The 27,758-nt window shown below is 35.1% G+C and overlaps 1 protein-coding gene across 1 annotated transcript in view; it reads left to right on the top strand.

Moving 5' to 3' along the window:
- The window catches only part of LOC149775056 (calpain-A-like), a 61,523-nt gene extending 34,082 nt beyond the window's left edge, over positions 1 to 27,441 (top strand). Inside the window, exons 9-12 of the mRNA XM_089943723.1 lie at positions 5,896 to 6,012; positions 7,352 to 7,488; positions 16,991 to 17,202; positions 26,373 to 27,441. Of these exons, the coding sequence (XP_089799849.1) occupies positions 5,896 to 6,012; positions 7,352 to 7,488; positions 16,991 to 17,202; positions 26,373 to 26,382 (476 nt within the window). The 3' untranslated portion in view covers positions 26,383 to 27,441. The remainder of the gene's footprint in view (positions 1 to 5,895; positions 6,013 to 7,351; positions 7,489 to 16,990; positions 17,203 to 26,372) is intronic.
- The last annotated feature ends 317 nt before the right edge of the window (positions 27,442 to 27,758 follow it).

The following is a 27,758-nucleotide window of genomic DNA, read 5'->3' as shown; positions in this document are numbered from 1 at the left end:
TCATTGTAAGTTGGACATGATGCCATATTTTCCCTGTTTCTTTGTATGTTGGACATGATGCCATATTTTCCCCGTTTCTTTGTAAGTTGGACATGATGCCATATTTTCCGTTTCTTTGTGAGTTGGACATGATACGGTCTTTTGCCTTAATTAATCTACACTTGTGAAATTTAGTATGTAGATAGACCTCAATGAAAATAACTTGGTGGTACCAACACTTGGACATAGTGACCTTATTTTCATGCCTAAGTTTCGTCATTTCACATTAAATGTCTTGGACACTATTTCACCTACACTCATTAAAAATGATATGTATATATGTCTCAGTGAGAGTCACTCATCCACACTTTAATGATTAGTATACTAGAATGCCACTAATTTTCATGGATTTTTCCCCGAACCTCTAATTTAAAGACCCAGTAAACAATTAGTCACGTATGATAAAGATTCCCCTCACCCTCCACATTTTTTAAAACTATGTTTCATTCCTAGAAGTCAACAGAGCTGTTTGAAAAATAAACCTCATTCCTGTAATCTGGTACAGAAATAGTACGTTTTACATATGTTTTTTTTACTTTAACCTTTTAAAAAAGAATAATAAAGCATTTAATATTGTTTCAATGCACACATGTATATGCTGTATCCAGAAGTGGTAATTTCCACCCTCTGCCTCAAATCAATGCTATGTGATATAAGTAATGATAGAGAGAAATACGAAAAAGCATACAAACACTGTTAATACTACATATTTAAGAAGAATAGGAAATGATGCTATAAATGTGAATGTTATTTTTAAAAATTTAAGTCCTTGTGAAATCATGTCTGATTTTATCTGTGCTTGCCTAATTCAAATGAAAAACAGGACTATAAAACACAAAATCTATTGCTTGAAGCACATGTACAATTACTAATGAAACACTATATGTACATTACCATATATACTCACATGTAAGCCAAATAATTTAGGGGAAAAAAAGGCCTGGAAGAAGGGTGGTTGGCTTATCTGCAGGCCATTGTCGAAACTTTACAGTTTTTAGGTCTTTTTGTTGACTACTGTAAAGGCTGTAATACTTGGGACATGAAACAATAATTTTTTCCATGTCCTAAGACATAGGCATGTAAAAATAAGAGTAACTTTTGGTGACCCAACAATTATTAAACTGTTATAAAGTACTATGATTGATTTTGTTATTATTTTGCATGTGTATATTTTCTGATTTCTCCAACACGAAGTAAAGTAAAGGTAAATACAGACTTCATAATTCACAGGCCAGTTGAGTTTACCAGGGAGACCATGCTATAATGTACATTTCTTACACAGTGCAAAGCGTGCATAGCGTCACTTAAGTCCTTACTTATTCACAAACATATTAGATACAGATTTTGCTTTATTCATTGTTTGAACCAAATTGCATTCTTCAGATAACATTTCAGCTAGTCCTAAATAGCTGTTTCATTTACGTTGAATCACACGCTCACAAGTTACCCATTTTCAGTGATATAAGTGATCCTGCAAATTGAGGTAATATTTTTAAAAAGGTATGCACATTTAATTGTACAAGGCACATAACCATTCTGTATTCTGAATTAGTTTTTTGAAGACATATTTGCTGTGTGATAATATTTTCATTCCTCCTTTTAATTTAACGATAGTAATTAACATTGGTATATACAGCATAAAAATGCCAGGTGTTCACTTGTGTAAGTTTCTTTTGTGGGAATGGCACTATAGCATATGGAGTTAACCATTCGTAGTGATCATTCTTGGGATTGAAATTAATTGAGGACAATTTTATTGCTGTGGTTTACTTTTTTGTATCTTTTTATTTTTATATTGTAGAGGTAAAAAAAAAATCATTAATTTACATGAATAATGTTTAAACTTAACATTCTATTTAGTGAAGAAGCGAATTCTTTATGTATGTGTGTGTGATTTGGATTTTTAACATAGCTTTAGCAATTTTTCAGTCATATCACTACAATGTCTGCAGTGTGGCAGTTTATAGTGGTGTCTAGCACTGGGGCATCATGTCGCACACATGTAGTGTGATGTCCCACCCAGTCACATTATCCTGACACCAGGCCGAGCAGTCCTAATACTAACCTTGTAATGCTGAGCGCCAAGCGAGGCAGCTGTTAGTACAATTTTTGTAAGTCCTTGATATTGCTCGGCTGGGGATCGAACCCACGATCTCTCGCATCCGAGGTGGACACTCTAACCACTAGGTCACCAGAGCGGTACAAGAATTCTTTATAGTAAAGTAATTATTTTGTCACAACAGTAATTCACAGGTGATACAACAGAACATCTAGGACTTTTCCTGTTTAGAAGAAATGAAAATCGAAGACATAATTTAATAATCAGGAGTCCTCTGCAAAATTCTGAAGATATTATGAAAATGGAAAGTGGAGCGACCCCAAAACTTGGGAGTTTTTTTTTCCTCCCAGCATGAAAGTTGACAGGTATGGTGTAAGATCGCTTACATCAAAGCAAACAACAACTCAGTTTTTATGGTATTAGCATCAAACCGTATTGTTTGTTCATTGTGTTGTCATACTATGATTACATTTTAATGAGTTAGGTATTTACAGTTTCAGAGCAAAGTAAAAATATAATTACTGGTGCACTTATTTAATATGTCCAATGCAATAATGCATAAACAAACAATAATTGAGTCAGAAGTAAGAGGTAGTGTTACCGCAACTCATGATTGCTAAATTCTTGTCATTGTTCGATCAAATTATACACAAATCTAAATTAGGCAGAAACAATAAGAAAACAGAAAATTAAATAAATTTTCAAACTCATGCATACCAACCTTAGTTTGCATTCATGCACTTGGATATGGGGCAGCTGGTCATGTGTTTGGTTCACATGTGGAATGGCATTATCTAAACTGATAGGGATCTAGTTGAATTTTACCACTGTTCAGACACTGTGTTAACACCATGGTCATCAGGGCGTAATAGATGGTGCCACTTTATGGATGGTGTTTTGAGGAAGAGATCATAAACATATTCTTTTATGACCAATTAGCTTAGTGTTGTTAGCTGTGTCTACTCCCTTTGTGATATTTCTTAACAATTGTTTGATTTGTGCTCACAAAGATGGTAGTATTGTTGTAACCATTGCAGTGACATGCATTTGTTGTTGTCATAATTTTGTTAATTTGTATTCTTTTTGTTATGAGGTATTCGAGGTTAATTTTTTACATGAAATACATGTAATTTTTTAAAATATAAGTTTGCCTAAATAAATGCATTTAGAACTTACTTTGTGCATCTTGAGATGTCTCGGAGTTGTAGGTCAGCTTATATGCGATTCTGTGTCATGCACTTTTTAGTCTATATTTGTGAACAGGCTTATACGCGAGTATATACAGTAATTACCACAGAGTATTGAAGATCACACTTAACTGATATTATGGACAGTGTTTTGAGGAAGAGATCATAAACATATTCTTTTATGACCAATTAGCTTAGTGTTGTTAGCTGTGTCTACTCCCTTTGTGAATTTTCTTAACAATTGTTTGATTTGTGCTCACAAAGATGGTAGTATTGTTTTAACCATTGCAGTGACATGCATTTGTTGTTGTCATAGTTTTGTTAAATTGTATTCTTTTTATTATGAGGTATTCGAGGTTAATCTTTGACATGAAATACTTATAAATACTTATAAATGTGCTAATTTTGACAAGCAAAACTAAACTATGAATTTAAGTACCCATTTAGTTTTACAAAAACCACGAAAATTGTCACTCACGAAAATAAATTACACTATTGCAATGGAATTTCCTTCCTGGTGATCACTAGTTTCATTAGTATAACTGAGCTGGTTTTCTGATGGACCATACAGATCAAATGCTTTAATCAATTAGACATTATAACAAAGCCTTTGGAATATAGTAATTAGACATTATGACAAAGCCTTTGGAATATAGTAATTATACATTATGACAAAGCCTTTGGAATATAGTAATTAGACATTATGACAAAGCCTTTGGAATATAGTAATTAGACATTATGACAAAGACTTTTGATTGTAGTAATTAGACATCATGACAAAGCCTTTGGAATATAGTAATTAGACATTATGACAAAGCCTTTGGAATATAGTAATCAGACATTTTGACAAAGCCTTTGGAATATAGTAATTAGACATTATGACAAAGCCTTTGGAATATAGTAATTAGACATTATGACAAAGCCTTTGGAATATAGTAATTAGACATTATGACAAAGCCTTTTGACTATAGTAATTAGACATTATGACAAAGCCTTTGGAATATAGTAATCAGACATTATGACAAAGCCTTTGGAATATAGTAATCAGACATTTTGACAAAGCCTTTGGAATATAGTAATTAGACATTATGACAAAGCCTTTGGAATATAGTAATTAGACATTATGACAAAGCCTTTCGAATATAGTAATCAGACATTATGACAAAGCCTTTTGACTATAGTAATTAGACATTATGACAAAGCCTTTGGAATATAGTAATTAGACATTATGACAAAGCCTTTGGAATATAGTAATTAGACATTATGACAAAACCTTTGGAATATAGTAATCAGACATTTTGACAAAGCCTTTGGAATATAGTAATTAGACATTATGACAAAGCCTTTGGAATATAGTAATTAGACATTATGACAAAGCCTTTGGAATATAGTAATCAGACATTTTGACAAAGCCTTTGGAATATAGTAATCAGACATTTTGACAAAGCCTTTGGAATATAGTAATTAGACATTATGACAAAGCCTTTGGAATATAGTAATTAGACATTATGACAAAGCCTTTGGAATATAGTAATCAGACATCATGACAAAGCCTTTGGAATATAGTAATCAGACATTTTGACAAAGCCTTTGGAATATAGTAATTAGACATTATGACAAAGCCTTTGGAATATAGTAATTAGACATTATGACAAAGCCTTTGGAATATAGTAATCAGACATTATGACAAAGCCTTTTGACTATAGAAATTAGACATCATGACAAAGCCTTTGGAATATAGTAATCAGACATTTTGACAAAGCCTTTGGAATATAGTAATCAGACATTTTGACAAAGCCTTTGGAATATAGTAATTAGACATTATGACAAAGCCTTTGGAATATAGTAATTAGACATTATGACAAAGCCTTTGGAATATAGTAATCAGACATTATGACAAAGCCTTTGGAATATAGTAATCAGACATTATGACAAAGCCTTTGGAATATAGTAATCAGACATTTTGACAAAGCCTTTGGAATATAGTAATTAGACATTATGACAAAGCCTTTGGAATATAGTAATTAGACATTATGACAAAGCCTTTGGAATATAGTAATCAGACATCATGACAAAGCCTTTGGAATATAGTAATTAGACATTATGACAAAGCCTTTGGAATATAGTAATTAGACATTATGACAAAGCCTTTGGAATATAGTAATCAGACATTATGACAAAGCCTTTGGAATATAGTAATCAGACATTATAAGAAAGCCTTTGGAATATAGCAATTAGGAAAATTGAATTTGAATGTTCTAACAGAGAAAATGTTTTGTCCAAGAACATAAAATATAATCTTTACTGTTCATAAAACTACAGTGCCTCCAAAAATAACAAAGTTTTGAATTTCCATGAATATAATGATTATGCAGTTTTCCATGTACCAACATTTGCTAGACAAAGCAGAAAGGGATGAAACAAACCATTTATTTTAGTTGTTTTCAATTACTAGATACATAAGTTGCCTACACAGATAAGTTTTCAAATACATAAAAGCAGCATGATACATTCTGATGTTTTCATACATGTGATATCATAATGTGCACAATATAAAACTGGTCTGATCTTTAAGAACACGTGAAATTACAAAGGTTGTTGATATTGCAGGTCATATGGAGGTGATTAAAGGAGAATGGATAGCAGGAAAAAATGCAGGAGGGTCCAGAAATAATATTGAATTGTTTGCCACAAATCCACAGTATTTGCTTACACTAACTGAACCAGGTACTTTTTGAAATATACCTTAACTGAAAGACAGTACTTTGTACTTTTGGCTGTTATGTTCATGATATACAGCTAAATGCCAATTTTAGTATCATTGTCATTTTTGTGATCACGTTAATGTTTTCAGACTTGAACGAAAGATCTTAAAATGTCCATATTTGCTGGACATGATCGACAAATGACATTTGATAATGTGACTTTTCAGACATTGGTACCCGTAATTTTCCCATGGATTTCTTTTGGTCATTGTGTTTCTGCTTGAACACTCAATAGCCACAAGTGCAGATAGAAGATGTGTGAAAGCTTGTATCTGGGACTTCACAAAACTCAATACTTGAACGATTGCCTCAGGGTCTGTACTGTAGATATTACATCAGTCCTTAACACTATGTTATGTTTTTTTAACTACATTGTATCAGCTCACATCAAAGTTTTAAAACCAACTGTGTGTATCTTATTTGAGGACCTAAGCAAATAAACTTCACTACTTGGCATGATTAGAAGTATCTGTCAATTAAGTGTAATGTATTTTGGAGGTGGTATGAATGATAATTATTAATTAATAAATAATTGTTAAAAACATTAGGTGGAAACAAAAACACTGCTGCTGAATATAGTTTTCAGGAAGAAATGAAAATCAGTTTTGTAACAAAATAGTATGAGAGAAATTTGTGAAGAATGGAAGGTTAACACTAAAAGTGAAGCAGCAGCAAATCCAGAACCAAGAATGACTCATTCTCTGGTACATTTAATATTTAAATATATCTCAGGATTTTTTTGGTTACAGTTTCTTATGCCTACTTTGTATATTTTTATTTTCAAGTTTACAAATATTTGTTTGCCACATTAATTACTGGAAAATATGTCTGGTAGGATCTATTAGAATTATTGGATCCCTGAATTTAACCTGTTGTTTGAGTTTCCCATGTTGTAAAGTTTTCCATATTTAATTTTAATCTGCCTAATTCTTTTTCACTCAAATGACATTATTAAACATAGATAATTACAGTTTAAAAAGAAGTTATAATGGATGTTTTGCCTCAAAACTCAACAACAAATGACAAAGTGGAATAAGTGGTTAAAATTTTTAATTGTTGAATTTTTGAAGTACCATCAAATTGTACTCAACTGACATGGTGCATGTGACTAATTATGAATTTGGAAATTAGTTATCTGGATATATTTTACTAATAGGACTAATTTTGAATTTGGAAATTAGTTACCTGGATATATTGTACTAATAGGACTAATTATGAATTTGGAAATTTGTTTAATTGGATATTTTGTATGAAAACTGCATCAAATTGAAGAGTGGAAAAGATAATTGTCCATTTTTCAGATGACTTTGATGAGAACACAGATGATCCAGATAATGAGGGGTTATGCACAATTGTGATTGCCTTGATGCAGGAACACCGCTGCTCCAAGAGAAATGTCAAAGTGAAGAGTTTACAAATAGGCTTTTTTCTTTACAAGGTAAACATTCATTATTTACTAAAACAGCAGGGAAGGTGAACAGACCAGTTTCTACGAACAGTTATTTTGCGAAAATAAAGCTTCATACAAAAATTGAGGGAGGGTGATTCCAACAAACATTTTTCAGCATCAATTCAGACAAGCTGGAGGGTGATCAGACCATTTTTAGGAGCATCCATTTTTTAAAATATTGCTTTCTACAAAAATGTTGCACAAGCATCACCGACACCTCTAACTAGGTTAGTTTCTTCTTTCTGTGACTTCCTAGTTTACTGACACGTTGGTTACCACCCTGTGTATGTAAAAAAAAAAGTGGCAGGTCTCTCAACCAAAAATTTTTTCGAGACCTATTCAATATCATGACCGAGGATCATGTAAATTGATTGTGATAAATCCATGAGGAATCGCTTGTGCTTTTGAGAAGAAATTTTTTAATTTGATTATATCCATGTCCCATGAACACCAAGTCTGGTGGATGTTTCTTAGTGTGTGGGTATAAACACCATTAAAGACAACCAGAAGATTGCAGTTATCTCTGATCACTTTAGGTATTTGCACATATTGCTGAGTAATATATATACTATCTGTGTTTTTGTGTCTGCCATGGGAAAATATTGGAGCTGGATTTGATTGTTTGACTAGCATCACATCATTGTATACTATGAGGTTGTTAATACTACTATCAAGATCATCTACTAGCGACGCATTGTTGATGTCAGTGATAAAATCAATAATATCATTGCCATCCTCATCCAACAACTTTGCATTTTCATTAATCTTGAGGCACGTCATAGCATATCTGATCATCTAGAGATGGTGCCACTAAATAAAACTTATCCCACTTGAGCCATCTCATTATCAGGTTAAGTAATAATTGAGTCTTACCAAACCCAGAAGAACCTATGATACTTGCTCTGATAGAATTTGGTATCGCTGGATGATGCTTGACTGGCTCTTGCTTTCGTGTATTTAAAAAAACTCTCAGAGCATTGCTTGCTAATTATTTTATAAGATCTGTGATGAAAGGTAAACTATTGCTAGGGGCTGGTAATTAGTCAATTAGTATAATAATGGAATCAATTTATTATAGCACAAGAGGGTATTGGAGGGGTAGAGCAGCGATTAGTAAACTTGCTGATGCGGCAGGTGTCACACATTCTGTTGCTGCAGATTGGTGAGCACAACAGGCAATATGGCAAATTTATCAACCTCCACCTAAAAAAAATTCTGTACGCACATTTTGTTGTCGGCACTCCCAGTGACGTTCATAAAGCAGATTTAACTCCATGCTCATTCTTTTCTCCAGTGAGTCTATATGTGGGTGTCAAAACAACCATGTCAGGATTCTGAAATAATTCAGTCGCACTTGTTGTTTTACCAGAACCATCAAACCTGTTAAGATAGACTGTTTTATGTCTGGCCACAGGATCATATACTGATGGTACTGATGACAATGCTGACATTTGACTATTTTTATAGTATATATCCTTAGATTCAACATCGGCGGATTCAGAATAATGAGTATCTTTTCTTGCTTTATTCTCCATTTGCCTCATGATGCATTGATACCAATCTTTAACAGATCTGCATGTTTTTATCCACATAGAATGAATCTGTAGCAACTCTAACTGCAGTATCAGGAAATCTGTTTATCATCGATAATAAGTTTATTGAAACATATGCTAACATCGAAGATCTTAAATAAGTAAACTGTGGTGAATCGCCATCAGTATAGCTCACAATTGTACCTAATTTAGTCTTGTCTTGTAAGTATGCTTTATTCCAGTTTATAAATGTGCCTTTCTCTGTTGTATCATTTATTACGTAATCAAGTTCGACATTGTCGATGATTAATCTTGTGCAATGTTGTTTATGATCACATGAACTACCCTGAGTAAGTTTACGAAATATTTTTCTGTTGGGATCCTTTAGTTTGTTTTTGCGTTTCAATTTCATCAGGACTGTGCTCAAGATTATATCAAGAATAGTTTTCTCAGCCTCGAAGGGTTTTGGTAACCAGATTTGTTTCTATGGAGGATACGATATTATTGCTTCACTTATGGTTAATGATGCTAAAATTCCAGCATCAAGCATATATCGTAATAACACAATTGGAGCCCAACTGCGTTTGTTATAATGGTGACCAAACCAAACAAAAACAATCAGCTGGAGATTTTCCGTGAATGTAAATGATTCAACACATGCAAATCCAGTTAAATCAAAATATGGTAAATGTCTGTTTATTGCAGCTGTGGTCATTGCATGTTTTGGCTGTCCAATCCTCTTAAAATATTCAGCACACTCTCCCATTCCAAGAAAATTCCAGGTTAACATGCAACCATGTCAATGGATATAACATCTTTATAATTGTGTTTAGCATTCCACAATGTGCTGTGTCTGTATTCTCAGCAGCTTAGCTGCACATCGACAAGAAATTCCAATCTTGTTGGTTTCCATAAATTTTTCTTATGAGCAAAGTGAGCAGCAACTGACAGAGTGGTAAAACGATTACCAAGTAATCATTCAGCATCATTGGTATATTTCAGCACAAGATTTCATTTCCGAATGGAGTTAGTCAGATCGATAAATATCTCCATTAGGTCTGATAAAATCAAATATGTCACCAGCATCAAATTTAACAGTTCTATTTCGTGGAAATATTGTCATGTCCAATGTCCACGCTCGCGTGTTATGATCAACAATCTCTATTGAAGCTCCCTTTGATTTATATTTTGATTCATACAGAATCTTGCCAGTTATTGTCTTTACCCTTAACGGAAATTTTACTTTCTTTTCCAGTTCAGCAACGTCATTGATCGTGGCTCCATGTTCTTTGACATACTCAGCTCACTCTTTTTTTTTTATTATGTTGAAGATCTGTTAGACCATTTCCAGGTATCGCGTTTGTGAAATGTTCTGTAACTTGCTCAGCTACACAGTTCAGTACCGAAAGTTACATTGGTTTGAGATCATCAGTACTAGATGTATCATTCAGCAGATATGCTGCATAAACAACTGCCATCACGGGATATGCTTGTTCATAATATGGTTTGTCAATACCAGTCAACATTCCTGGTTTGGAATTTTTGCTTAACATTACAGCATCTCCAGTGTGATGTGATTCTCGAACAGGGTCACATTTGTCAGGTATTGTCTACTTCTGCAGTAAACTTTATTCAAAACAGGTAACTTTGCTCGTCTAGATAATCATTAATTGTCTTTGCTTGTTGGTTATTCATTGTAGCATCAATGTCCTACATGATTCTGAATGTTGACCATACATGAGCCGCGCCATCGTTGCGAAACTCTCTCTTGGCACCATGAATCCTATTGATTAGAGTCTGATTCGTCAAATCAACCAGAGCTTGCCTTGGCAAGTCAGGGATTATTATGTCAAGATCGAATCTGGCTTTAGAGAGTTTGATCACAGATAATCTCATAAATTCTTCCATATTATAATTAAGGCAAATATATATTAAATTAAACTTTAATTTGTAATATATAATGATTCAAAGAATAATTGTAAATGTTTGACGATTAGATCTGCAACTCCTTGTAATTGGGCTTGTCTAGATGAATTATGTGGATACCACATGCAGAATAGAATCCAGCAGTAAAAATATACAAAGCTTTGAAACTGTATTATGAAAAATAAAATGATGGTAATGAATCTCTGATAAAAAATGCTGAAGATTATCTCGCTAGATTTTTTTGACATGACAAAGTCCTTGTCGTTGACAGTGGCTTGTCACTGGGGATATTTTTTTCCAGCAATAAAATAATAATTTAGACAACTAATATTTACTATATAAATGAAATAAGGAGAATTCGTAACACATCGTATCATTAAAAAGTATGAGGCATCATGTGATGGTATCATCAGAAATTGTAAACTAAAAAAATCTTTCAGTTTAGTTGATAATGCTGGTTATCTTAGATTTACTGTTGGGAAAAAAGGTATCTCTGTCATACATTTATCTATGAATGTGTTTATGGTCTGATTGAAAAAATCTTGTGATTGATCACATTAATGGCAACAAACTTGATAATTCTTTGAGTAATTTGCAAGCTATTACACAGAGTCAGAATTGCAAACTTGGAGGTACTGGTAAATATAATAAATTTCCAAGATCAATTATATCTGTGAATGCAAAGACATGGGAAGAAATAAAATTTCATTCGATACATGCAGCTGCTAAACATTTCTGTATTTTCTCAGGTTCGATACAACATGTTGCAGATAAAACAGCCAGATCAACATTTTCAAAGAAATACTAACAAAGCATAATACTTATTTATTTAATTCCTGAATTTCATGATGAAGTAGAACAGAAAAATACTTTGTTTGAGACAGAGAAATTCAGTGATGGGAGATCACTCCAACAAGTAAAGTTTCTTCTGGTGGAGAGAATAAAGAGTGACTTCGCCTGTATTTTGTATAAATACTTGCACTTATAAATAAATGTTTTTTTATATATTTTTTATTTTAAAAAAACCATTATCTTTGTTTTTCTGACTTTGTCAGGTTCCTTGCCCCCTCCCGACGTTGTCAGGGATAATAGTATAGAAAAAAGAGAAAAAATAAGGCCCACCCCCTGGATGTAAATCCAGGCGAGCTATTTCTGGATTCCCAGATATTGGGCACTATATAAGAAATGGAGTTCCAATGCTCGAAATTCAACAGAAAAATATAATGATAACTAAAAAATCATGTACACCTTCCCACCATGTCAGCATGTGGTGCGTGCTATTTTGCACTCTCTGGGGGGGTGGGGTCTTGGCTGTGTCTTGAATGGTACCCACAGAAAGATGAAGTCTAACACCAGTCACTGATCGTTTGGCATCATTGAAGTGCTTGAGTTGATGTTCTGTCAGTGATAGTTATTTGGATCACCTGCAATCTGTGCTGATTTCAGCGATATTTTTATTCCAGAATTCTTTTTTTATATTGATTGTAGTTTTTTAATCTGACCAGGAGTCAGAGTAACACTAACATGATGATATGACATTATAATATCATGAGCGATTACATGTTTTCCACAGGGCATCATTGACTCTCATTTGTCCAGCAACACCTTCAAGCAGCATTGTTTTGTCTGAGAGTATAACAGCGATTGCTCTGTAATTAGCAATAGCTCCTCTTACTACACAAGCTCGAAAGTGTATATCAACAACTAATTGTCCAAAAAAATCCAAATGTTCCAGTGAGAAATAATAGATAGGATATAAATCTAGTTGTGATATTTGTAGACCAGAATCAACATTTTGATGACGTCCCATGAATGTCATTAAACGATGATATGCACGTGCAACATGATTATTCTCAAAATTCAATAATATCGGATGATGCCCATTTATTCTCATTGAAACTTCAGGAACACCAAGTTTGTCAATATTACTTTTTCAATATTTTGGAAAGCAACATATATATATGTCACAGTGCAGAGACACCTTGCTGTGATGCTACCTGCCATGTGAATAAACCATTAACGTTACATTGAACACTATCTGTGATCATCGTCAACCATGATAATGCTGATTTACCACCTTGATCCATGAAAGAAAGTAACCATTGTTCTTCAGCGAGTGATGGAGTCATTGTTGGTATCCACAATGAAAGTTTTGTCAGTATTACTTTACCTGCATCACCAAGAGGTTGCCAGATTGCATCATCATTGGTAGCCTTCCTTGCAGGTACAACTGTGTGCTTGGCTCAAAAAATAACCTTTCTTACATTTCTGCAAAATCCAAAGATATGTGACAGTGGAATTGCACATGAAAGTCTTCTGCTTCCATCCTTCAGCATTGATCGACATGCTTTGAATCCTAAGTTGAATTCTGGATTAGCACCATGAACCAATGGCCACACATCAGAGTCAGTGTTGTCAGCATTGTTTCTTGGTTGTCTTATATTATACTGTCTTTTGTTAGGGTGGTCAGAAGTATCCTTCACAAACATCATTGATGGACCAGCTGATCTTGAATAATCATCACTGTCTCTTAATAGACCAAACATTGTCATGGCAACGTCAACTTCGTTCTGGCATATTTCAGTGTTTCATGTATGTAGTACTGTTGAATAATGTCATAGAGCCATTATTAACAAAACCAACTCCATATACAGTATTATCTGTTTTTAAAATTTCACCTTCTACTTCAATAAATGCTTCAGCAATTAAGAAATATCTACTTGTATCCTGAACTTTAGCTCAATTTGTCCAAGCTGATTTGGCTCTCATGTGTCATAAGAATAGTACTGATAATCGTGCACCGATTCATCCATGAGAACTGGTGCATCTATGTCAAATGCTGGATCAGATACACGTTTAAACATTATTTATATTTGTTATTGTCTAACCGAAGACCACTTCCTGCTACTAGACTAGCAGCTGTATATTCTTCTGAAAGGGGTACGCCTGCCAACTCTGCAAAGTTTTTATTTGGAGCTTGATTTATTATTTTACTGACATTTGCTAGCATAACTGCAGTACTGGGTAATTTTACTGGCTGCGGTTTTACTGGTGGCGGTCTGCATGTTAATCATGTTAGTCTGTCCTTGATTGCAGAGAATGCTTTACTTGCAACATCGCCAACAGCACCAATACCTTTATCATGAACAATGTCAGTAGCTTTCATTCCTAGTTGCTTTGCAATCAGTATTGCCTTTGGGGATATCCTTCTAAATAAACCCTGAACAACATCACTGAGTCCATCTCCGTAGATCACTTTATATGTTGGTAATCACGAATTTATCACTCTGACCATTACAGATCTACATTGAGCATTGTGTATGATCATCTTATTTTCTTGTCACTGATCTAATTGCATACCCTCATTCATGGCAGTAATCATCAACGATGTCATCAATGAGAGACCGATAAACATTAATGTCCATGATACCGCCTGTAAATAATCTGTGACAAATAACAGCTGCTTCATTGATGATTTCTGGGGAATTATTGCCAGTTCTTCTTCCACCAATCAAAATTTCTAGTCTATAATTATCAGCAAGGACGTTATTGGGATAAAGTTTATTGGGCAATGGAAGTGTTTGTTTTTTTATGACCACAATGTGTTTTTACACTGCCAGTGGCAAAACCTTGTCCGGATTTTTTGCCTGGTTGTTGTAATTGTTGTTGCTGTAATTGTGCAAGATAGTTATCTATTCCAGATAAATGCAGTATATCTTGTCTCAGGCCTGATCAGTGTATGCAAAATATTAATTTGTACCAGTTACCATGACTTATAACATAATAAGCGTATTCAGGTTTCAAAATTTTTCCTCTATCATCAAATCTATGCATGTCAAATGCAGATAATTCTTTCATGTTGTTAAGTTTTTTATGGAGGCACTACTGTTTTCGGTAAATTTATAATTCATTTCAGTTCTCTCTCTTGCTTGTTCTGGTTCTGGTTCTGGTATAAGATCATTTATATCGGCTACTTCAGAACAAAGCTGGCTAATATTGTCAAGTATTTCTTGTGTTTGTGTTTGTAGTTGAGCGGCAGCTATTTCAGCTGGAAGTTCTGGTAGAATTTTTTTGTTTGTTTAGTTTTTTCATGATTTTTCCAGTTGCTTCAGCGGTTTGCACTAATGTGGGAAGAAGACCTTTGGTAGCCTTGTAACTGGTTTAAGTAACTGTTCTGCACCTTTTTAAATTCCACCTGAGACTCCTGAGGCTCTTGTTATTTTTGCTTGACAGAACTGGAAGATATATTTTAATTGCCTATAGTCACTGTTGAGCTAGTTAGCAATGCAAGATTCCATGGTTAGTGTAGAATCACTCATTATTACTGATAATGATTTAATTACGCCACATTTTTTACACACATAGGGTGTCAGTCAACAGGTCAGTAAATAAATTTGACATATCAAGAGACAAAATAATGAAATACGCTAATTCTGTAGAGGCCTCATTCGGTTAGAGGCCTTGGTGATGCTTGTGTGACATTTTCATAGAAAGCTTTATTTATAAAAATGGATGCTCTTAAAAATGGTATGTTCACCCTCCACCTTGTGTAAGTTGATGCTGAAAAATATTTGTCAGAATCACCCTCCATCATTTTTTATAGGAAGCTTTATTTTCGCAAAATAACTGCTCCAGAAACTGGTCTGTTCACCCTCCCTGTTGCTACTAATAAACCTTATCCTTCGCATAGTAATTTGTGACATTTTTTCATGACTGCTAAATATAGTTTTTATCTTGTTTTATTAATTCACTTTGCAAAAACACATTTTTATTTTTTATAGAACCCTTAACAAGTTTTGATATATATTTATTCCTGTGTTTAATATGGCTTTTTTTATAAATAGTCAAGTAAAATTCCTCTGTATATTTCCCATTTTTAGGTCTTGGAAGATTGAATCTACTGTATGCTCTTCCCCAAAGTTGTCACAAATATCATAGTCAATGAAAATTTAATTGAATGACAGTAAAAGTGTAATTAATTGGATCTCCATAAAAAAAAAATATTAAATTTTCACCCAGACCTACTCATAATAAGGACCCATATCTTCTTATCTCTCTCTATTTTTCCATTTGTTCATTGCCCTATAATTTACCAACTTTCTTGAAAAATTTGACTGCCAATGGTAATTCTGATATAATCTGGAAAAAATATATTAATGTATATACAATGCATTATTTATTTAGTGTGTTGGGTCTGTAATGTGTTTAATAGTACTTGTACTTTCAAATATTGGTATAGTCCTGTATTTATATTTGTTTGCATTATTTTCATTTACAATGTATGATAATGATTCTTTATGGACCTTTTGGATTTTATTTATGCTCTATGGAATACCAAGTTGCTTAGGGTGACCTCTGGAAAATGTTTTGGTCCTTATTGATGATTTGATATTGCTGTTAAGTAGCTTGACAGTAATCAATCAACGTAAATTATTTCAAAATCTGAACAAAGCAGTGTTATATTGTGTAACTTTCCTAGACAGGAGACAAGAATCTTGTTACTGTGACTACCAAATCAGTTCCATAAATGTTATGCAAGATGCAAATATGCTGATTAGAAGTAATGAAATTTTACACAATCTTTTAATTGGAAATGTACTATTTATATGAGGTTATTTAGGTATTCGTAAACAATCCAGGTGAGTGTTATTCTCTAAAAAGAACAATACACAAGAATCCTAATGTTTCAGGCTAAGCAAGCTCTTCGTCAGGGTAAAATACCTAACAAACACTAAACTTAAAATCTATGAAACTGTCTGGACTCCTACATGTTAGAATCACTAGGGATAATTTATAGCAAGAGGTAAAACAATACAAAGTTTTGCCATTTTTTTAATTAATTTATTTCTTATTGTAATGAACAATGATACATCTATTGAGAAATGAGAACCCCATCCCAGATCCATGCACTTTCATTATCTGCATAAATGTCTTCTACTGAACTTCAGAAATTTAAACCAATCTTCTCGTTCAACTAAGTCATAGCATATATGATGACCCTATTTAAAATCAAATCTTTCCTCACATTTCAGACAGATGATCCTCATGAAAGACTTCCTGTCGGGCATTTCAGATATAAGCCTGAAACTAAGAAATCAGGGGTTTACATTAATTATCGTGAAGTTAGTGCTAGATTTCAGCTGGAGCCAGGACACTATGTTATCATACCAACAACATTCAAACCAGACTGCAGTGCATCTTTTATGATTCGGGTTTTTAGAGACAAGAATTTTAGTTTAAAAGGGTAAGTATTGTTACTGATTTGAGGTGACAGCATTTTTAAATATTAGGATATTAGAATTTTAGATATTTTGCTCCACTAATCATAGACCAGAAGTACCTGTTTGAGGACCTTTCATTTGGCGTCATGTGTATATCATCCATTATCTGTTAGCAGAAGTTTCTTATCACTACTCCTCCTAAACTACTGGAAGGTTGGGCACAAACCTTTGCAGACATTTATTCCAGTGTCTAATTGGGCCAAATTGAAAATGGTGCCCGTTGGACTTAAAATATAGCCACAACAGCATGCATCTTGAAAACCTTGTTATCATTGTACCACTCTTGAACAGATGGTCACTTTGGGATTTTCAGTTAAAGACTCTTAGTCAGAACTGGAAATGGTACCTATCGGACTTGCTTTAAAATTCAGTGTGGTCACTTTGGATGCCATCTTCAAGATCTTGTTATCAGTAGCCTTTTTCAACAGATAGTGGAATCTTCATTTGATTTCACTATGGGACTTCATATGATGTTTGATCCTAAGTGCAAATGGCATTGTCTGATATCCAATATGGTGGCCTTTTTTGCTACTCCTCCTGAATGAAATGTTGTATTGACATGAGGTTTTCACTAAAAGACTTCTTTTGATGTTTAATTTGTCCTCCTTGAAAATAATACCCCTTTGATATCTAGTATGGCCACCACCACATCCACCTTGAAAATCTTGTTACAACTGTTCCTCCGTTTATTTTTACATAGTGTGTTCACTGAAAGATTTGTAATGTCTACTTGGTACTAGATGAAGATGTCACCAATCTAACCTCCAATATGTCTGCCAAATCTTCTTATTGCTACCTCTCCAAAATGCTGCATAGGGTTTTCAACAAAATGCCTCATATCATGTCTGGTTGGTCATAAATGAAAATTATGCTGATCTGACATATTGTATTGCTGGCATGGTAGCTGTCTGGAAAATCTTGTTATGGCTACTTCTCCCAAATCAGTGGCAACATGGGCTTTTACTAAAACAAATCATGTGATGTCTCTTCGGTCCTAAATGTAAAAGGTGTCAATCAGATGTCCAATATGGCTACCACGATATCAATGTTTAAAATATTATTTTAGCTATTTCTCCTTAACAGTTGGTCGTATTTATGTTGGGTTTCTCCTTTAAATACGTTCCCCAATCACATTATATTAGGAATATTAACCTGCTACCTCACGAATCCAGTCCTAGATGAGAAATGTCTTTTTCTGTTTATCTCATAGACAAAGGGCAATAACACTTGCCCATTACCTTCCCTTTGCCACCATCTGATGTTGCTAGCTTTTATCTTTGCTGCTGTACTAATGACCAAGCTATTTTAGTGTTCAGATTGGACAATCAATACTCTGTTAGTAATGGGGAATATACTGTAGCAAATCAGTAACATGAGGAATTACTAATCCATGCTTTGTTTTCTCTTCTTGTGTCATTTCAGCAGAAATGTCAACTAAATGCTATAATTGCAACTTAATGGTATAGCTGGATAGTTCATCGCTTGCAGTTCCAACTCGTTGGGAGAGTGTCCCCACAATTTCATAATTTAAGGCAGCCCAGTGGACATAAGTCCTCCTGCATTGGGTCCAACTCATTATACCACCTTACCATTACCAGCTGTCACCGGCTGTCCAGTTATCCCAACATGGGACTTTTTCGTTGAAATGGCCAAGCCAACTATGATTTATGGAGATCTTAGTGACAGATCCATCTATCAGCCACACTGTAAGTGACATACCTTACTATGCCAGAGATTTCAGTGAGAAATCTGTTAGTCCAGCTAAGCCCTTGGAGTGGTCGGTACCAGTGATAGCTGGATCATCTTCTATAGTGCCAACATCCAGGCCGTCCACACCCTGGGCAAACCAGCAACTGCAGTACTGGACATCTGAATGTTCACTATACTTGTCTGTGGGGGAGAGCTAGTGACAATTTCAATGAGGACAGACTTGAATCATCAGTGCCACCTTGTATGACTTATCCAAGGCTTCAAGAGAACCCAGATTGGGACTCGACTCTGTAAGTGAGACAGAGCTCCTTCAAATCAACCATTCTCAGATCCACCAAGGAACAGACTGAATTTAGCTTTAAGGTCACAGTCAAGGACATTTATTGGCAGCTTTAGGATGCCCTCCACCTTATCGCTACTCATGATTATAAGTTAAAGCATTGGTAGATTATGAGGAGGAGGAAGAGACACCCAATCAGCTAAAATTAAGATCATGACCTGTTTTTGAGTAGAATTTGTGACCTGGAAGTTCCAGGGCTTTCTTCTTAGAAAACCAAGTGCCAGTGACATTCTTATCTTGCTAGTATAAAACTCTGATTTCTTATTGTTAAATTTGGTTTCATTAGCAATCTTCCAACTCATGGAAATATCCACTATGGCCATTGCCTTGATGGCTTCCACCAAATTAGACCAGATACCATGTGACATATGTGTCACCATTACTTTTTGGAGGAAACATTAAAGATGTTCAAAAGCAGGCAGCTCTGGAACTGCCCCTCCAGTTTGCAACTCAACCCACATAGGCATCTGGTAAACACTCAGCCCCTGCCACTCAACCCACACAGTCATTTGGTAAACACTCAGGCCCCTGCCAGTGCGAAGGGACATTAAGCAGCTTCAGGATAAAGGATCTTTTCAGCCAGATATGCTGAGCTGGTGGTGGAAATGGTGCAAAGGCCACAATTGTCATTGTTTTATTGAAAGCTGTTTCTTAATCAGAAAGCAAACAGCAAGTGGAGGCCAAACATTGACTTGTGTTGCCTCAACCAGTTCATTGCACAACCGTAGTTCAAGATGGAGACAGCAAGGTCATTCTGCCTCTCCATCCAAAAGGATGAGTGTGCTGTCAGTCTTGATCTGGCCAATTCATATTTTCATGTCCAACCTCCACCCATCCCAGCTTTTGTCCAACTGGGTATGAAGTTTATCACCAAAAAGTATGCCTTCCTCATGTTTGCATAATCAGGATCATGGAACTCGAGTCTGTTTCCAACAGGACTTGGATTTCTTGCAACTCCTCAGATTATTCATTATGGCAGCAGACTTGATCCCACTCAGCCATCTTTTATGCACCCCTTACAAATGACATTGCTAGCATAATGGTGCCTATTTTCAGGTCCCCTCAATCAAACAGTCATGACCATGCTTATGATATGATCCAGGATCTGTGGCTCGCTGACCATGGGGATCCTGCTGGAGAAACCCGAAGTAGAAATAATGGTATCTACTGATGTTAGTATGTATGATTGGGGTGCTTACCTGTTGCTGGACGTTGCTACAATCAGCTGCACTTGGGAGCCAGGGGAACAGCCCAAACACGCCAATCTTCTAGAAATTAAGGCTGTCATCAATGCCTTTCACTTCTGGAATGATCAGTTCTCAGGCAAAACAGTCCTCATTATGTTCAACAACTTTGTGGTGGTGACCTATTTCGTCAAATGGGAGGCACCAAATCATCTGACCTGTGTGGTCTGATTTGGTAGTTTCTACGTTGGTGTGACAATCTCCTTGTCAGCATACAACTCAGGCACATTACCACCAGACTCAGTGTCTAGGTCGATACTATCCAGGAAGGGTAAAGCCCTTCAAATGGGATGGTCTTGCCATCATTCAGTCTTCACTGGGATCTGTGCACTTTGGAGACATCTGATGATAAATCTAGAAGCTTGGGCTGTGGATGCACTTTCAGTCAGTTAAGATGGGTTGTGAGGATGTGTCAGAAATGCAAGATGATTCCGATAGCCCCTCTCAGATTGGACAAGTCCTGGGTCATCGGTTTACTCGATCTAGCAATATTTCTAACCAGGAAGATTCTGGCCAACCCGAATCTTCTCAAGCAGCCATTTTCACCAGTGTTCCTTCCTTGCCCAGATCATCTTCTTCTGCATGCCTGGCTCTTGTCATGGCAGCCTTGTGAGACAAACAATTTAAACCTTCAATTGTTGAGAGAATCTTGAGAGCAGGCAGGCCTTCCACTCTGAAGGCTTACAAGGGAAAGTGGCATGTTTACGGGGACCAGTGCCAGACCAATAACATTGGCCCTCTGAGTGCCTCAATCCCTCAGCTGGCTGACTTTTTTATCTGGAACTTTGAGGAGAAACAGTTGGTACCAGTTACTATCAAAGGCTACTTCTCCATGATATCGGACACATTCCAGCATCATGGTAGACATGATATTGGGCATGATAAAGAATGTAGCCAATATTGATCTCAATCAAACAAAAGCCCTCCAAAATGGAATCTGTTCTTGGTTTTAACACGGCTCAATTCAAGCCTCTGGCCTACACTTCACAAAAGTTACTATCATGTAAGACATGTTTCCTAACACCTTTAGATTCTGCATGCAGGGGAAGTGAGCTGCATGCCCTTTCTGTTGACCTGAACTATCTTCAGTTCAGATTGGATGGTTCAGTGGTCCTCTTGACACAACCAGGCTTTGGACCCAAAACTAGGTTACTATCTCAGTAATCAGAGAATTGTCATTTGCTTGTTTTTTTCTTTTCACTGTTCTTGCATTCAGGCACCATTTATAATGCACAGAAACAAGTTGTGGCATGAGCAAATGGTTCTTCCTTCCAATGAAAGCCAGATAACAGGATATCACCCCTCAAGCCCTTCTTGGCTAAAATGGGCTATGTGATTGGCATAGTCTAACAAGATAATTATTTACAGGACTTACAATTAGTTTTAGATTTGAGAAATGCTGATGATGTTAGAGACAAGATAGTAGATTATGTTTCTCTAATTAGCAAGAGTATCTCATATATAGATTTTCAAGAAATAGATATTTTATACTTGAACTCAAACACACTTTGCCAACCCTTACACTTAAACTACATTTATTTAACATTTATATTTTGAGGAAGAGGTTGAAAGTGAGTGTGAGTCTGATCAGACATGTTATAATCATTTATATGTTTCAAATCAACTTGTAAACAACTCATTAGTGAGATATTAAATGTTTAGTTTAATGTAGGAAACACAGATCTGTGTACTAGAAACAATCAAGTCAGTTATAGAAATATGATATCAGGATGTCTCCTGTGAAGTCCACTAGGATGATATATATACAAAGGCAGAAATGGTTAGAGGGAGCTTTTGAGTTTGAATTTGGTACAGTGAAAAGAAACCATTAAAGAAAAATGTAATCTAGACAGTTGTTTGTTTGCTCTACCAGCATAATTCCCCAATGTAGCTGCTGCCGTCCCTACAACAGTCACCTAATGAAGATAACCACTCATGAGATTTGAGCCATCTCTGCAAGCCTCATATTTGAACGTAATGTTTCAACTCAAGATATAATGGAAGCTGTTGGCAGAGAAAACCTTCTCAAATTTTTAACTCATAGATTTTGCTTTGCAGAAGCAAACCTTGAATCTGGTAGGTCCTGTGGTGGCAGCACAGGCAGCTACCAAACCCAATCAAAACAATCAACACAGCCTATCAGCTTCACTGGATTCACTAGTGAAATTTTGTAGGAAAGAAGATTTCATTATTTATCTTCTTAACCTTTTGTAAGGGTCACAGATCAAGTGACCCTAGGCTGTGTTGCTTATGTAATTAGGAGAATGGGTTATCGTTTGCATGGGTAGTCCAGACATCAATCACTAGAAAGATACCCAAGATAGAGGTTGGATGCTCAGCATTCCCTCCTTCTATTTCCTATTCTCCTAATGTAATACAATGGGGAATTGTATTTGAAGGAGAAAGCAAATTTTTAAGTCAAAACCCAATTACCCAACCACATTACTTAAAATCCCTCCTGACCACCCTGTCATGCAAACATCCTCATTAGTATATTGCTCAGCTAAAAAAAGTGACACCTGGTGGTGGCAAGAGGAGGTAATGGGCAAGATTTATTGCCCTTTGTCAATATGAGCTAGAAAAAGATGTTTTTCTTCTCTTAATAAGGCTGGATTTGCAAAGTAAAAGGTGAATATTCCTAACATAATGTGATTGGGTAAGTATTCATGGAGAAACATAATTTACTAAAAAATTTTGCTTTTCACTAAAAGATTTTGATATGTTAATTAGTTGCTCCTAAAAAATTATTTCTGCCTTTATGATTTTTGCCATCATGAAAATCTTTTTATAGCTGCTTCTTCTGAACAGATGGTGATATAAGCTTGAGGTATTGTCTAAAAGACTTCTTACAATGTCTAGTTGGTCCTAAATAAAAATGGTCTGATCAGACTTTCAGCATGATGGTCATAGTGACTGTCATGAATATCTTGTTATCAATAGTATTCTAGCAATGATCATTGGGTTTTGACACTTCTCACTGTATATAGTTGGTCCTGTTTGAAAATGTTACCAGTGTAAACTCCCAGAATTTATCAAATGTTGTAACAGTTCCATCTACAAAATGGATTGTCACACTTAAAATTTAAAAAACCACTTCTTTCTTGCATTATGTAGTTCTTCTGTATTAAAATGATGCTGATACATCCTCTTGCATGGCTGCCTTGATAGTCATCCAAAAAATCTTTATATGGCTGAATGATAATCATGTTCATCTTACCTCCATCATGGCATCAATCCATCTTACCTCCATCATGGCATCAATCCATCTTACCTCCATCATGGCACCAATCCATCTTACTTCCATCATAGCATCAATCCATCTTACCTCCATCATGGCATCAATCCATCTTACCTCCAGCATGGCATCAATCCATCTTACCTCCATCATGACATCAATCCATCTTACCTCCATCGTAGCATCAATCCATCTTACCTCCATCATGGCATCAACCCATCTTACCTCCATCATAGCATCAATCCATCTTACCTCCATCATGGCATCAATCCATCTTACCTCCATCATAGCATCAATCCATCTTACCTCCATCATAGCATCAATCCATCTTACCTCCATCATGGCATCAATCCATCTTACCTCCATCATAGCATCAATCCATCTTACCTCCATCATAGCATCAATCCATCTTACATCCATCATAGCATCAATCCATCTTACATCCATCATAGCATCAATCCATCTTACCTCCATCATGGCATCAATCCATCTTACATCCATCATGACATCAATCCATCTTACCTCCATCGTAGCATCAATCCATCTTACCTCCATCATGGCATCAACCCATCTTACCTCCATCATAGCATCAATCCATCTTACCTCCATCATGGCATCAATCCATCTTACCTCCATCATAGCATCAATCCATCTTACCTCCATCATGGCATCAATCCATCTTACCTCCAGCATGGCATCAATCCATCTTACCTCCATCATGACATCAATCCATCTTACCTCCATCATAGCATCAATCCATCTTACCTCCATCATGGCATCAATCCATCTTACCTCCATCATGGCATCAATCCATCTTACCTCCATCATGGCATCAATCCATCTTACATCCATCATAGCATCAATCCATCTTACCTCTATCATGGCATCAATCCATCTTACCTCCATCATGGCATCAATCCATCTTACCTCCATCATAGCATCAATCCATCTTACATCCATCATAGCATCAATCCATCTTACCTTCATCATGGCACCAAACCATCTTTAAAATCTGTCACTACTCTTCTCGCATGAACAGTGACACTGACATGTCATTGCGACACTGACATGGAATTTTCACTCAAACAATTCTTGAGTATTTAAATGAATGAAAGCTAATAATTCTGGCACATTATGCAGTAGCAGATCTGGGTCCATGCACTTTAAAGTTGGACCTGACTTACATGCAAGTATCTTAAATTAGCAAATAAAACACATGGGTTATCCAAGTTTTTCCCTACCACCACCCCACTGCCAGGTATAAAAATATGTGTGTTATACAATTTGATTTTTACTCTTATTACCAAGTTGTAGTAATATTTAATAAAGACTCATTTCCTATTTCAAACATTGCACCAATTTCAAAATAATAAACAAATCTATGTTGATTATATAGTTATGTTTACATTTCATCTGATTTTTTTGAAGTTTAAAGACAATATAATTACAAGAAGACAAGATCAACATAATAAAATTGGCGTCTTCAGTTTAACAACTTACTAATTTTTGAAGAGTGGCATATTGTTTTGTTTACTAAAATCTTCAACTGCCATAGATGGGACTGATTTGCTGTGGTTTTAGTTGAATTCAGAGCTACCATAGACGAGTTGACTTCTGAAAGAATTTCACATTTCTGGAATCCATTGCGAATAGTAACCAGTGTTAATACTGTTTTTTGTAAAATTGATATTTGTGTAGTTCATACCATCTGGCAATTATTTATGGGTAGTTGACTGTTTTGTTGATTTTGAATTACCAGTAACAGATAGGCGTAGCTTTGGTCATGCATTTAACGAAGAGAACATGACATCATCATGGAATGTTTGAGACTCCTCAAGAAACTAATTATGAATTGACCCAGTTTGGTTGAAACAGCTCTACTGCAGTTCAGTGGTAAACAGAAAGAATGATTCACCATACCCTAGTATTTTATAATGAAAAGAAGCCAACATGGAATTTGGTAATTTATTATTCTTTTTGAAAACCTGCAGGTTATGTATGTCCGTAGGTAATGTGATATACTTTTTACACACATTAAAAAAACTGTGTGTAATACATGAGTGTGTAATATACTTGGATGTGTGTTATATTCACTAATTTACAGGTATATATGGTAAGTACTTCTTTAAAGAAATGTAGATATTAAAAACTATTAATACAACTGCACATGTTGTACCTCAGAACAGAGTTTTCATAGCAACTATGGAGGAGAAGCTGTCATACATAACTGACTTGAATTATTGTTTAAACAAATTTATTTGAGTAAAAGAAACTTCTAAAATGAGAGGAGGAGGTGGTGATGAAGGTGGAACATAATAATTGTTTAATAGTTGAATTCGGTTCCCATTTTCTGTTGTTCTCTTTTAATACATATTGTATATAAGTTACCATTTTCTGCTATGTCTGTCTTGGTTTTTTTTTATATGACTCAACAATTATCCAGAGTTGAAATTTTGGAACAAGTTTTAAGTTTTAAGAATTTTTAATTAGTAGATTTAGAGGAGGTTTTACAGCAAAAATAAAAATTTGCCAAAATAATTTTTAGGTTCATACTTTTACATTTTGTCACTACAGGCATTTATGTCTCTCTATGATGTTTTTCAGACCACTGTGATGTAACACTGAAGACTGATTCAGATCTATCACTTTACATCGAAGACAATATTGCTCAAGATGAAATGAAGGTGGAGACCAAATATTTCCACAGCTAGAAACACTTTAGGTTTAAAGATTTAAATGCAATTTGCTTTAGATCATTTTACATTACATGTTCTTAAAAATGTACACCTTGCTCATGATGCAATCTTTCAATTCAAGGAAACTGTAAAAACTTGACAAAACTTCCCAAACTGTGATAGGCAGACTACTTTCATATTGAAATGCCTTTGCCATCACAAGTTGTCAGCTCTTGTTTTGTACCTCATTTGACAAGGAATTAAAAAAAAAAAGCTACATATAGTGTTTTTAAAGTCTTTTCAGTAGGTACCATACTAGGCCGATAAATCAACCCCTCATCTATAATAATGTGACTAGCAGTTATGGGGCTGATATTGCCTTTTCATTAAAACCTGCAAATTTCTGTTGCCACACTTGTCTGCACACATTGGTGTAGATTTTATAGGCTTACCGGTGCTTTTTGCAGCTGTTTTGCTACTGTTGGCTGAAGGGTTCTTTTTGCAATACATACATACTATTTCCAGATCAAATCCTATGTTTGATGACTTTTAAGTCCACATGGAATAACATAACCCTTTGTCCTGCAGCTATTTTGAATTTTGCACTAAATATGGCTGTCACCAAATACCAGTACATGTCTACACTGTACACAAGTGCGTTCCGGATAGAGCAGAATTGCACAATTTAATAAAGAGGTGACATCATAACTACATGTTTTCAATCGGTATCAACACAAATTTGGGGGACTAATTTATCGAATAGTACCATACAAACATGCATTTAAGTGGTCCAACTGCAAATACCCAAATCTGCTGTCACATAAATTACTGTCAGATCTGGATCTATTAGGTATAACAATAACATAGACTCTCATCTGCCAATGCATTATGCAACATCAGATCAGGGTCTTTTTTGTTTTCAGTTGGACTCGTATAAGTGAGTGTATGCAGTATGTCTGTAAACTGATAATTTTTATTTCATTCATATTTGAATCATATTTTGCTCTCTCTGGATTTTGAGGTTTACAGTATATATATATATATATATATATATATATATATATATATATATATATATATATATATATATATATATATATTAAACACAGATTGGTGTAGTCACCAAGTCAGACACAATTCATTCTTTTATATATATGCCATCAGATTTTGAAATATTCAGTAGTCAATTGGCCCTAAAAATATCAAATGTAAAAACATATTAAGTGAAAAACTGAAATAAGTTTTATTGCAATTGTGTAAAAGGTTACAGAGAATACATATAGTTTTCTGGGTATCAATTTTCATGGCTTTGCCA

Source organism: Sinohyriopsis cumingii, chromosome 19 (assembly GCF_028554795.1).
Source record: "Sinohyriopsis cumingii isolate HCF-2022 chromosome 19, ASM2855479v2, whole genome shotgun sequence".
NCBI lineage: Eukaryota > Metazoa > Mollusca > Bivalvia > Unionida > Unionidae > Sinohyriopsis > Sinohyriopsis cumingii.
The sequence above is the reverse complement of the archived record's forward strand: the minus strand, read 5'-3'. Positions and strand labels throughout refer to the sequence as shown.